General features: G+C 42.5%; 1 protein-coding gene across 4 annotated transcripts in view; it reads right to left on the bottom strand.

Annotated features, from left to right (window-relative positions):
- ARHGEF9 (Cdc42 guanine nucleotide exchange factor 9) overlaps positions 1–13,288 on the bottom strand; it is a 312,209-nt gene that overhangs the window by 40,572 nt on the left and 258,349 nt on the right. For all 4 annotated transcript variants that reach the window (XM_088795205.1, XM_019715751.3, XM_019715753.3 and 1 more), the window contains exons 5-6: positions 9,494–9,726; positions 4,188–4,317 (exon numbers count right to left, since the gene is read on the bottom strand). In XM_088795205.1, the coding sequence (XP_088651331.1) occupies positions 4,188–4,317; positions 9,494–9,726 (363 nt within the window). The remainder of the gene's footprint in view (positions 1–4,187; positions 4,318–9,493; positions 9,727–13,288) is intronic.

Genomic DNA, 13,288 nt, shown 5'->3' with positions numbered 1-13,288 from the left:
GCCTATAACCTATCTGCCTGCACTGGATACACAAGACCACATCTCATTCATCTCAAAATCCCAATGCTCAGCACCCCATTCTGATTACAGAATGACTGTCCGATGTGTGGTTGTGGCCTGAGCAGATCCAGGGAAAGAACAATGGAAATGCCATCCTTTTCATAGAGTTTATTTTCAATGCTGCCTGTGGACAGGAGGGCAGAGAAATAACAAATCCATCCAGCCCCACATTTGATCTCCTCGTCCCAGGAGTATGCCTCATCAAGCCACGTTAGCTTTTAAATAGATGCTTTTGCTGCCTCCATCAATGTTGGGTTTTTGTGTTTCCTCTAACTTCTTTGGATTAAATCATCCAATGGTAAACTGGAAGCAGGTCATTGTGTATTACACAACCAGGCTGTGAGGGGAGGGGTGCCATGAGGAGGAAATCACAACCACTCATAACCAAGTTCCCAAACATGAGCTCCAAACTTGGACTCCTGGTAAAAATCTCCAGAAAAGAAAGATTAAAAAGAACCTGTCAGGATGGAGTACATATATACAACAGAATATTACTCGCCCATGAGAAAAGACGAAATACTGCCATTTGCAACAACATGGATGGAGCTTGAAATTATCATGCTAAGTCAAATAATTCAGACAGGAAAAGTCAAGAACCATATTTCACTCATGTGGGAAAACAAACAAAAACTCATAGACGTAGACAATAGTATAGTGGTTACCAGAGGGGAGGGGGAGGGGGATGGTAGAAGAGGGGAAAGGGGATCAAATATATGGTGACGGAAGGAGAACTGACTCTGGGTGGTGAACACACAATATATAGATGATGTGTTATAGAAATGTATACTTGAAACCTATATAATTTTACTAAACAATGTCAGCATGGTACATTTAAAAGATAAAAAAAGAAGCTGTCAGGGATTTGTCCCTTCTCCCTTCCTTTCAAGTGGATCTAATGAGTGTAAAGGATGGTACAGTGACAACTCAACCAAACATCAGAATCACAGAAATCAGACATGGAAATTCCCCAGAAACCGCAGTCCTTGGGAACAGGTTTCTTCTCCCTGCTGTTTCCCTAAGCTTCTCTAAAGTATTTATTATTACTTAGAGGTATAGGTAAACACCTTCACTCATCCATTTATTTTTTAGGAGCCACGGGGGGTGGGGCAGAGCAGGGGGGTACTTCATGAACTCTAGTCCCCATAGGCTGGCATGGTAACTGGAGTTAGGCAAAAGACCCAGAACGCTCATGGAATAAGTTGAGGCAGTGTCAGGTCTGGAAAATGTAAGACCTCCTGTTCTCTAGCCAGGTGCTCTTATTTATTGAGCAGGCACCAACTGCCTGTATGCCATCAACCCTCCACCCTCCTTCAAAGTTCCTCTTCAAGGGAGATTAAGCTCTAAAGGTTTCCTCTATGACTTCTTTTTGATTTGACAAATTAAGCTGAAATTATCACGTGGATGCTTTTGACAGCCATGCTGTTTATGCAAACATGTGGGGGAGGCATGGCAGTGGCAGAGATAACAAAGCACTGCTTCATTTTCTTGATCTGTAAGGCTTGTCCACAGCAGCTTCAGCAAGCTGGCAGGACCTCTCTCTGCCTGTTAAACTGCTTGGACAGGTGGAACATACAAAGAACCTATACCAGGGAACCAGTGAGGTTGGGCAATCTGTGCTAAGGGCCAGCAAGTCGTGGAGTAGAGGCATGTCCTACTGCTTTCTGGAGGAGGTAACCTGTACTCATCCACCTTTAGCTGTACTGGGATTTGTGTCCCCCCCATATCTAAGCAGACTTACTGTCTTGCTTAGATATGGACCATTACAGCAAATACAAGTCCCTAAAGTATCACAAAGGAAAGGAATTGGACTACAGGATGAAGAAGGTTGTCAGAGCATGTGATGCAGCAGTGAAAAGAACACCACACAGGGGATCTGGAGACTATATTTAACTTTTAGTTTTGTCACTGATTTGCTATGTGACCTTGGTCAGGAATAGGCTGCTCAGACTTCCAGCATCATCACATGTGCATGTGTGTATGTATACACATGAGCACAAACATGGCCAAGGTTGTTGTGGGGGCGGTTCCTTTAAAAGTCCTGGTGAATTTGACATTCTAGAAGTTTTTAAGAATAGATGTGACGAACATTACAGACACTTTAGACCTAGGACTCTGATAAGCACCCACAAGGCCTTGCTGGAGAAAAGGCTTCCTAGAGGGCAATTTCTCTGGAGCTAGTAAGTTCCACAGTGACCCCAGAGTCTGAAAAGGGGACCACGAGGAATTTTTCTTCTTACCAATTTAGATGAAGAAGGGCTTCACCAAGCTGGAGGGTGCCAGGGTTGTGGGGGCTTGCATGAGATTAGAAGACCAATCAATCATGTGAACAAAGGAGGCTGAGATAAAGTGTTCTATCAATCTTGGCTCAGAATTCCTTTTTTGTTCCACCCCTTACCCACAGACAAAAACACATGAAATTCCTCCTGAGATGCTAAGTCTTTAAATCATAGCTTACACCTTTGAATTTGGTATTAATGAAGCTCCCTGGATAGACCAAGGGATTTCAAGCTATTCTTGGTCCTCCATGGCCACAGCTGCAGGGAATGAAGCCCCAGAGTATGTGAAGGGATTAGAAGGTCTTCCAGGCATTGGGAAGGTATTCTAGGAAGTAGGAAGACAACTGCTACTGGGAATCTCCTCTTACAGAGAACCCTGCCAGGGGTAGAGAAAAAGAGGCCTGCTAACCAACCACAGTTTTAGAGTGCCTTAGAGTTGATGGGCTAGCTAAAGGTCATTTGGTCCAGCCCTGTGCCTCTGATCAGGCAACTAGCCAAAGCAAACCCAACACAAGGGAAGGAGAAGCCATGATTCCCTAACAAGTCTGGGTCAATGCTGGCTTCATCTTATGAGCAAGAGAATCTCTTTATATAGATTCATTCCTTTCTCTGTATCTCAAAGAATCTTTTTTTTTTACTCTGTATAAGGACATTATCCTTCAAATAAAACTCAAAAACATGCCAGCTGCTCAGAATTGTGGTCTTTTCCAGTTACCTACATTAAGGAGGAACAGAGTTAGTAGAATAAAGGAAAGATGATTTCTTTCTGGACCTTGGTTAGGTAGCTGTTTGTAAGGCTGACGCTTAATTCCCTTGGAATGTGCTAAACTACTTAAAATTTTACAGAAATACTACCTCTCAATCCCAGGAAATGATGCCTGAGTTGAGGCCACGAGACAAGATTGCTGCCTCCTCCCTGGTAGCATGTCTAGTCTCTCCTGCTTTGGTTATGTTAGCCTGTGGGCTGTCAGATTTCACAACCTGGGCCTGAGAGATAAATGTGAAATGCCATTACTCTTGGTTCTGTTGGTGGGCACCAGAGAAAAACACTGAATAGCGTGCTCAACACACTGGTACCTGTGAGGCCTTAACATTCACAGCCGTGCTTCTATTGAACAGAAACCTCAACAGAGCACTGGCATTACAGAGGTAAAATCTCCATTTATTTGTTAGGCTGTCCACGTCCTCTGCAAGTAAGCACCTAGGAAGGGAAGTCTTTCATGACTTCAGCCACTACAGGCTTTCTGAGTTCAAAGAGGTTGGGGCTATGTCTAATGGAGTGGAAGGCTACCCGGGATTATTTTTGTAAGCAGATGATTAAACACACACACACACAAACAAACCAGAATTTGGTCTGTCAATTTGGCAGGGATGATGGTCATGGCCTGAAGTGCACAGGTTTAGGTGTACCTAGTAGTTATGTCAGGGTGAGATGATCCCACCGAGAGGAAAAGATGTTGGCTAGCCTGCACCAGAGAACCAACCTTGTATTCTGTTTCTGGGAGTGAATTAGCATGTACGATTCCTTATCCAAGTATTCATCTAGTGGTGATGACATTCCAGGACTTGAAAGAGCTCTGAAAGGCAACTGAATCAACCCAATTGTTTCCTGGCAATACCCAGATAGATGATCCTTTCCTTTCTCAATGCTGCCACATAGATTTCTCCAACCTTCTTTGAAAGCTATTCAAGTACACAACACCTCTCATTAGCAGGAAGTTTTACCTTGGCTCTAATCTAAGTCCTTCCTGCTACTCCTCAAATTTAATCCCTCTTCACCCATCCTTGGCTATGAGAAGTTCCGGCTAAGCTATTCAGACTCCCCAATGTCTCTGTTGGTAAGGATCCTACCTCCCAGTCTAGGACAGAGGCCTGCCACTGGGCAATCTTGTCGATATTCTCCAAACGTCGCTTGCGTTCATTGATCTGCTGAGTCACATTTCTCATGACAGCCAGAGCAGCTGCCACATACCTGTAGTCACTGTGAAGACACAAAAGTACAAGTTGAATGAATCAATGTGCCAGAGAATCAATATGCTGGGTGCCAATCCTAACATCCATTCTCCGCTTCCTACTTTGTATTAGGTTGGTATAAAAGTAACTGTTGCTTTTGCAATTATTTTTAACCTTTTAAACCACAATTACTTTTGCACCAACCTAATATAATAGAGCCCTGATTTTCAGATAGAACTCATGCCACATGGAGTAAGAGTACATTACCCATCCTTTTTTTACAGTAAGGGGTGACTATGCGACTAAGTTATGTCCAATGAAATGTAAATTAAAGTATTGGGCAGAACTTTTGAGAAATGTCCTTTAAGGAAAACAACATGCCCTTCTTTGGCCCTTACTCAATCCTGATGCTTGGAATGTCGATGCAATGGCTTAAATTCCAGCAGCCATCTTGTACCATAAGGATTAGGTCCATATTCCTAGGAATAGGGTAACAGAAATTTAGAAGGAACCCAAGTCTCTGATGACCATGGAGCCACCATGGCAGCCATAGACTGCCTCCTTAAAGACTTCATTTACATGAAAGAGAAATAGACTCCTATCTTTTTTACACCATTGTTTTTGTGTCCTATCCAATACAACTAGCCAAGAACCAAGAAGGGAGCCCCACAGATGGCATGGTCCAGACAACTTTACTATCTCTTCTATCACCTATTTCTAGGGAACTCTTCCAGTGACTGAAATAACATCCACTCCTTTCCTCCTGTACAATATAGAGATAGTATGCAGTGGTTAGAACAGAGTCTGGAGCCAGACTCCTTGGGCTAAAACCCTAGTTTTGCCATTAACTAATGGTGAGGCCTTTGGCAAGTCTCATTCACCCTTTCAGTGGCTCAGTTTCCCATAAAATGGGGAGAATTACAGTAGGATTTGTTGAGGGTTTAATCATCCATGTAAACTATTTTTCTCTTGGCTCATAGTAAATGTTAGCAGTATTATTAATACAAATCGAACATTCCTCTAGTATAGACATCACATGGGTTGCCTCTAAAAGCCTCTAGTCCCAGAAATACAACCCTAGGCCCAGCTTCCTAGGACTATGGATGGCCCATTTGTTGAAGGTTATATCACCCTGCCCAGTTTTCTCTGCTTGTCTGATCTGATTTCCACTGAACGACTCCTGTTAAAGGACGATTGAAAGTGAGATCCCAGACATTTGGTGGAGCTACAATAAACTGAGAAGGCAGGAAGATGAATTCAGTCTTAAATAATATTTTCTTAGAGAAGCTGAACATGTTTTGTGGTTACTAACCTGCTCATTGTCCCAGCACCAATTAGAAAGAGAGAAGAAAAAAGAAGATTCACAGCAACTGTCTTTTCATTTTCTAAGATGTTGAAGTGTGGGGTGGAGAACCAAACATAGGCACAGGGAAGGAAATTCTAACTGCCAGGGCAGGTGCCGTGTAGCTCCTCCTCTTAGCTGGTCTCCGCAGCTCCAATCTGTTTTCTGTACACCTGCCAGGCGAGTCTTCAAACACTACTTATTGCATTATATCACCTCCAGGGACGGGATGCTTACTATACCTCCTAACCAGTCTATTCTGCCTCAAGACAACTCTGCTAAAAACAAAACAAAACCTACTCTTTATCCTGAGCCTTTATGAATGTTAGCTATTATCAGTTTTTCTTCTGGACCCTACTGCTGACTCATATTGAGCTTATGGTTGACTAACACTTCCTAAATCTCTTTAAAGCATGCAATCAGGAAGCTGCATCTCTCTCCATCTGTACTTGAACTGTTGATTTCTTAGACACAACTGCAACATTTTACATTTGTTCATGTTACATTTCATTCTTTTGGTTACTTGCTCCAGCCTATGGGGGATCTTTTGGGTTCTGTAACACTGTCAGTTTCTTCCTGGCAGTACTATTCGAGCCTGCCATTTAGAAGCAGGATAGGGTGATAAAGGAAGGGGTGGTTGCAGTGTAGAACATGCTGACATAAATAAGTGTCCCTGTTCTTTGGGCCCAATTTCAGTTTCCCATTCCATTCCTCTCTCTGATTTGATGGCATAAGGAAAATACCTTAAGCCACTTTCTGGGAGGTAAAGCACAGAGGTACACTGTTCAATATGATAGCCACTAGCCACATTTAATCAAAATGAAGTAAAATTAAAAATTTAGTTCCTAAGTTGAACCAGCTACATTTCTCAGTACTCAATAGCTATGCATGTCCCATGCCTACTATATGGGACAGCACAGATTTAGAACCTTTACACCATTACAGAAAGTTCTATTGGACAGCACTGGCATGAGAATGCTTATTACCTCATGCCCAACTCAATCATTGATTCATCGCTGCCACTGTGCCATTACTGTCAGCCAAACTTTGCCATTTTTAGCTGGCTGCCTTTCTCACAATGGTTAGAGGGGGGATGTGCCCATCTCTAACTTGCCCCCACAGATTTAGGAGTGGGCAAGAGAAGAAGTGAATAGCTGTGGTCCAGCCTGAACCCTGCTCAGTGCTCTCAAGTCTCCAGATGAGGTCTGGGTCCAGCCGGCTAATGAGGAGACTGACTTAAACAAGATTGTATTATTCCAGACATGTCAGATGAACTCCTTCTTGTATACAGTCTACATTCTTGTCAGCTTAAGGAAGGTTGGGTGGTGGGGAGGGGACATGTCAGCCTTTTGTAAGGAAAGGTAGTATTTTCCATTTATCACTCTCCATCCATCTAATCTTCTACCTCAGAAGCCACTCTGACTGCCTGCATTTCAGACTTACCTATCTAAACACCTATCTGATAAGGCTTCAAGCTGACAGCAGCCTCTAATTGCCTACAAATCCAAGCTACTCTATGACATGCATCACAGGAGGTGTCATCTTGACAGCTTTGAAATCTGCCACAAGGGGTGGCGTGGCCTGTGGTCTGGGGATAATGCTGGGCCCCACCGGTCATGATGAAGGAGGACAGGGATTGATGTAGCCTGCTATTGCCCAAGCCATTCTCTCAGCACTCTGGAGCTCAAGAGGTAGAAGGAAAGGGGGCCGGAGACCCAGAGGGCCAAAAGGCCTTGAGGCAGGGGTTCTAGTCACAAGGTGAAGGAGCACAGGAATGGCAAGTGCCAGGCACATGTCCTGTCTTACTGGCTCCCATTAAACCCAGTAAGGCCCTGGGGTTGCTTTCACCTAAGAAACTAACATAGCTTTTGGCTGTGCTTTGAAAATGGTCTTTCTGGGCTCTTAAAAGCAATTATGCAGTATATAATTACCTAATTGATATCATCAATCCCCAAGTATGATTTTTTAGAGCCTCTTGCTAGGTTCCACAGAACAGATACTCAGAGGTAGGTGGGAGATGAGCTGTGATATAAAAACATTTGAGAACCACTCTTTGAATATCCCGGTTTTAAAACTATTGGTTTGAAGGCCGCTCCACTGAGATTTAGGTACAATAGAGGCTGCTTCTGGTCACTTAGCACCAAGAAGTATACCGTGGAGGTCATTTAGGCTCATGAAACCATGCACTGGCAGAGCTGGAGGACACCTTCTAGACTGGTTAATACAATGGCTCACAAACCTTCCTGGGTATGAAAATCACTCAGAAGTCTCTTTAAAAAGCTAGGTTCCCAGACCACGGATCACAATTTGTGTCCCTGTTTTGCCACAGACTTGCTCTTTGTTGTTTTCCTAGTCTGGACTTCAGTTTTCCCGGACATTGAAGGAGGAAATCTGACTAGAATACTTTCCATAAAGGGCCTTTCCATTTCAGGTGCCATAAATATTTTCATTTTATTTTTAAAGGATCTTAATTTTAGTGGGAGTTCTTCTGTGACCTATTAGTGCTCACAAAAAAAAACTGTATCCTTAGAAAACTTGGTACTCAGTTCTGGCAATGGGTTGTATTAAATCTTTTCAAGTGAGATCTGGTCACCTCCAAATTTCTAATGAGCATTCCCACCATCCCCCAGCTAGTAAACAGATTCACTGGGGAGAGAGCAGAATTCTCCTGTGCAGGATCCTTCTCCACCTTCCTCCCTCACATCCTACACATCATGGCAGGCAGAACTACCACTGGTGTTGTTACTCACACAAAGGGAGAGTCCAGTGCCACTGTATTTAGCTTTATACTGAAATATGTTCAGGGCTCCAGAACCACTGAAGCACATGAGCCATGGTTTGCTAAAGAAACAACATCAACTTCAAAACGCACCCAGGGATTGGCCTAGAAGTTGGACATAAACAAAACCAATTGGCCCACACCCATGGCCTTATGCAACTAGGTCTAGAAGTCAGCTCCAAGGAAATCAGATAATGGAGCCAAATGAAAGATGGAAGCAGGTCTAATAAGAATCAGGCAGAAAGCAAAATAAAACTGGGCAAAGGTCTTCTTTCTTCTTGGAGTGCTTAATCAGAAAGAAAGCTGAGAGCTGGGCCAACAAGTCAAGGTCAGGGATTTAATACCAATTAAAGGCATGCTAGAAACAGGCTGGGGACTCTAGGTCATGAAATAAAGCATGCGCAAGAGGGGGATGGTTCACTGTAGACCAACACCATTGTTGGAGATGACTCCCAACATGCACCTTACTGGTAGCGGTTTAGGGGTTTCATTTCCATTCTAAGAGAGAGAAGCTCCTTGGTCCATTTTGAGTTGATTTTCTTGAAAATACTGAAAACCTTTGAGAAGAACTCAGGGCAAGTCTCAAGTCTATTTCCCCCCAGTCGTGCTCTGGGTCTAAGTAAAAGGTACAGTTGAAATGAGGCAGAGGAGGGTAGAAAAGACTGAAGAAGACCAGGGATATAGCCTTGCAGAAGAAATCTAAGGTCAATACAGTTGGGCAAGCTGTTACCAGGATATTTGAATCTATCAAGCAGAGTAGAATAAATCAGTTGAACAATATTCCATCTGGATTGACTCCTTTGGCTAAACTCAGGACTAAGGACCAGGCTATAAGCTCCCTGAAGGCAGGGTCTAAGTGGCACAATAACAATGATGTATACTGACATTGCGTGCACACTAATTTACAACTTTATAAGCAAATCTAACAAGCATTCCATCACTTGATACACATAACAGCCTTGTGACGCAAGAGAGATAATGTCATCATCTCATTGTGCAGATAACCTAACAGAAGCTCAGAAAAGACAAAAGGGAGGACCAACAAGTAGAGGAGGCTCTCTCCTTCATCCTGCTTCCCCTTACCTATGGTCCTGGGCGGTATACTTGAGGAGCTCAGCCAACTGTAAGGGATACTTGCAGATCTTCTGGACTGGAGTCAAAAGGAAACCATCAATAGCAATGTCGATCATCTGCTGCAAGAGGCGACAGGCCTCAAAGAAATGCTGGTAACGGCTGTCCTTCATCAGTTTGGAGAGCTCCATGCAGGCGTCCAGGTGGTTGTTACAGTACTCAGAGTATATCCAGAATCCATCTTGCTGTGAGCAGAGGAAAAATAATGAAAAAGTGAAAGGCTACTGAGAATTCCAAAAGAAGTTTCAGAGAAATAGAAAAAGAGACCCTGTTCTTATGCAGGAATATTAAAATGATAATGATATCCAACTTTCCTAACATTTCATAATTTAATAATACAAAATAAAGGCATTATTTGGGAAATAGACGAACTGATGGTAAAAAGTCAAATAGAAAAAACAAATAAATAGGAATAATAAAGAAATTATATTAAAGAAGGGTAATGATGGGAGACTGGCCCTTGCAAAGTAAAACACACTCTGGCAATAAAACTCTGGCACTAGATCATAAAAAGAGATAGGTAAGAAGTTCCATTTCTGGCAATGGCAGGCTAAGTTGTTTTAGATAAATCTTGTACTGAGAAAAGCCAGAAAAATATAATAAATTTCTGCTTAAAGGAATCCCATCACCCAGAGCCTGAAATTGTCTCCATAGAATATCCTTTAGGAAATATACCTTGGAATATTTAGGGGTAAAGAGGCTGTGGTATAGGCAAGTTAAACATAAATAGCTGAGGAAAAATAATTAAGTGTATGTATATGTGTATGTATCTATGCATATATAAATATGCATACAGAAAGAGGGGATAATGAGAGAGGAAGGAGAGAGAGGGAGAGCATATTCAAACTACAAAGTAAAAGCAGTAAAATGTTAACAATAGGTGAATCTAGGAAAATGGTATATAGGTGTCCTTCGTACTCTTCTTATTTTTCAATTTTTCGGTAAGTTTGTAATTATTTCCAAGTTTAAAAAAACCTCTATAGTTTTTCTTATACACTCTTCAGTACTCATACAAAAACATGATACATGAAAAAAAACCTAAGAGAAATAACAGGCAATAGAAATTGATAGACAAAAAAATCAAGATGGAGTTATTACACATGGACTTAAAAATTATTATTTGAACAGGGTAAAAACGGCGGCGTGAGGTGAGGCTCTGTAATGCTCCCCTGGAATTTACAAAGAATCGAACAACAATAACACCACAAAGGACTCCCTGCACAGCAGACAGGCAAGACGAAGAGGCCCACTACCGAAATCAACTACAGGTGGGCGAATCGCGCGAGCTGGGGAGGAGGGAAGGGAGAAGTGCAGAGAGAGCGCCGCGCAGGCATAGGACGCACACCTAGCTCAGTGCTCCGAGCTCGCTGCATCCCAGAGCTACCGCAGCTGGGGGAGAGGGAAGAACTCGGACTGCTAGGGCTCTGCTTGTGGCCCACAAGGCTGAGGGGGCAGCATATAACACGGCTGAACCCAACGCTCACGGCAGAGACCTCAGAGAAAAGACTGAGGGAAGAGGGCTGAAATGGTGGTATGAGACCTCACTGCCAAGCAGAGAATGGAAGCCTTGGGCACTGAGACTAGCCACCCCCTCGCTACCCTCCAAGGGCTCGCCCCGCCCCCACCTGCCCGGTGCTTTAAATGGAAGAGTAGGAGTGTCAAATCAAAAGAACAGAATATTTGCTATTCTGAGAACTGTGGACCACAGACACAGATTTGCAGCCTGGCTGGTTCTGGCAGGGGAGAGGGGGCTGTGGAAGCAGAACCAGCTGTGGTGATAGTTGCCGCCATTGCTCTGGGCCACCTCTGACAACTCACCCCACCCCTGACCCCACCTATCTGGGCGGATCCCAAAAGGAGTAAACAGAACTGCTGAAACAAACGGGCTATGTATCTGAAGCTGGAAGAGATTTGGAACATCAAAAGCTCTCTGCATACCCACAGGTACACTGCGCCCTGTGAACTAGACGAACTACTAATAGAGGAGAAGGCCGTCTCCCAGGGAATCCCCCCATTGTGTGAGAAGCTGGAATAGTGCAGAGAAAACATAGCACTACCGTGTGGGAGGGGAAAAAATGGGCTGCAGTCGGAGAAAAAATAAAACATTCTACCAACAAGTACTGGAAAACAAAAGAAAGACCTCTTTCTGTCAACCTGTTGCAGAAGCCACTCCTGTAGATGTTTAGGAAGAGAAATAGTAAGTCAGTAATTGCCATGAATAACCAAGGCAACAAGATAGCTCAGAAAGAAAGTGAAAAGTCTCCAGAAAAGGCACTTAAAGATACAGAAATATGTGACCGAAATGACAGAGAATTCAAGATTGCAGTTCTGAAAAAACTCAACGAGATGCAAAAAAAACACAGATAGGCAGTTAAATGAACTCAGAAACACAATCAAAGAACAGCATGAGCATTTTACAAAAGAGATTGAAATTTTGAAAAAGAACCAAATAGAATTTCTGGAGATTAAGAACTCAATAGAAGAAATTAAGAATGAAATAACCAGCTTAGGTAGTAGAGTTGACCAGATGGAGGAAAGAATCAGTGACATCGAAGATAGAAACCTGGAAATAACACAGAGGGAAGAAGAAAGAGACTTGAGACTTAAAAGAAATGAAAGAACTCTACAAGAACTTTCTGACTCCATCAGAAAGAGCAAAATAAGAATAATGGGCATACCAGAAGAAGAAAAAGAGAAGGGAACAGAGAATATATTCAAACAAATCGTCGATGAGAACTTCCCAAACCTGTGGACAGAACTGGATCCTCGAATCCAAGAAGCAAATAGAACACCTAATTATCTCAATCCCAAAAGGCCTTCTCCAAGGCACATTGTATTGAAGCTGTCTAAAATCAACGACAAAGCAAGAATCCTGAAGACAGCCAGGGAAAGAAGACCGTAACTTGCAAAGGAAAGCCCATTAGATTATCATCAGGTTTTTCAGCAGAAAATCTACAAGCCAGGAAGGAAAGGAATCAAATATTCAATTATTGAAAGAGAGAAATTATGAGCCAAGAATAATATATCCAACAAAGACATCCTTTAGATATGAAGGAGGAATAAAGACCTTTCCATACATACAGAAGCTCAGGGAATTCTCTAATACATGACCTGCACTAGAAGAAATACTAAAGGAAGCTATTCGACCACCATCAATAGGGAGAATTTGTGGCAACCAAAACATAAAAAAAGGGAGAGTAAAGGCCTGAACCGGAATATGGGAATGGAGAAAGTAAGCGTGCTGAAGAAAATGGAATACTCTAAATATCAAACTTTCTTTTCCATAAACTTAAGGGTAACCACTCAAAAAAAAATCCAGAGCTGAAATACATACTGTAATAAAAGAAGAAACAGAGGGAAACATCATAGAATACCACCACACAGAAATAATAGACAACAAAAAGGCAAAGAAACAATAGAGACACAATCTTACCAGAAAACTAAGATAGAACGACAGGAAATCCTCACATATCAATAATCACCCTAAATGTAAATGGACTGAGCTCTCCAATAAAAAGGCACAGAGTAGCAGATTGGATCAAAAAAATAAACCCAACACTATGCTGTCTCCAACAGACATATCTCAGCTACAAGGACAAGCATAGACTCAAAGTGAAAGGGTGGAAATTGACATTCCAAGCAAATGGTACCCAGAGAAAACCAGGTGTAGCCATAATGATATCAGATGAAACAGAGTTCAGGGTGAAAAAGATAACAAGAGACAAAGATGGACATTTCATAATGGTA

This window comes from Rhinolophus sinicus, chromosome 18, assembly GCF_057876585.1.
Source record: "Rhinolophus sinicus isolate RSI-liver-muscle chromosome 18, RSI-T2T, whole genome shotgun sequence".
NCBI lineage: Eukaryota > Metazoa > Chordata > Mammalia > Chiroptera > Rhinolophidae > Rhinolophus > Rhinolophus sinicus.
Note: the sequence above shows the minus strand (reverse complement) of the source record. Positions and strands in the feature narration are given on the sequence as shown.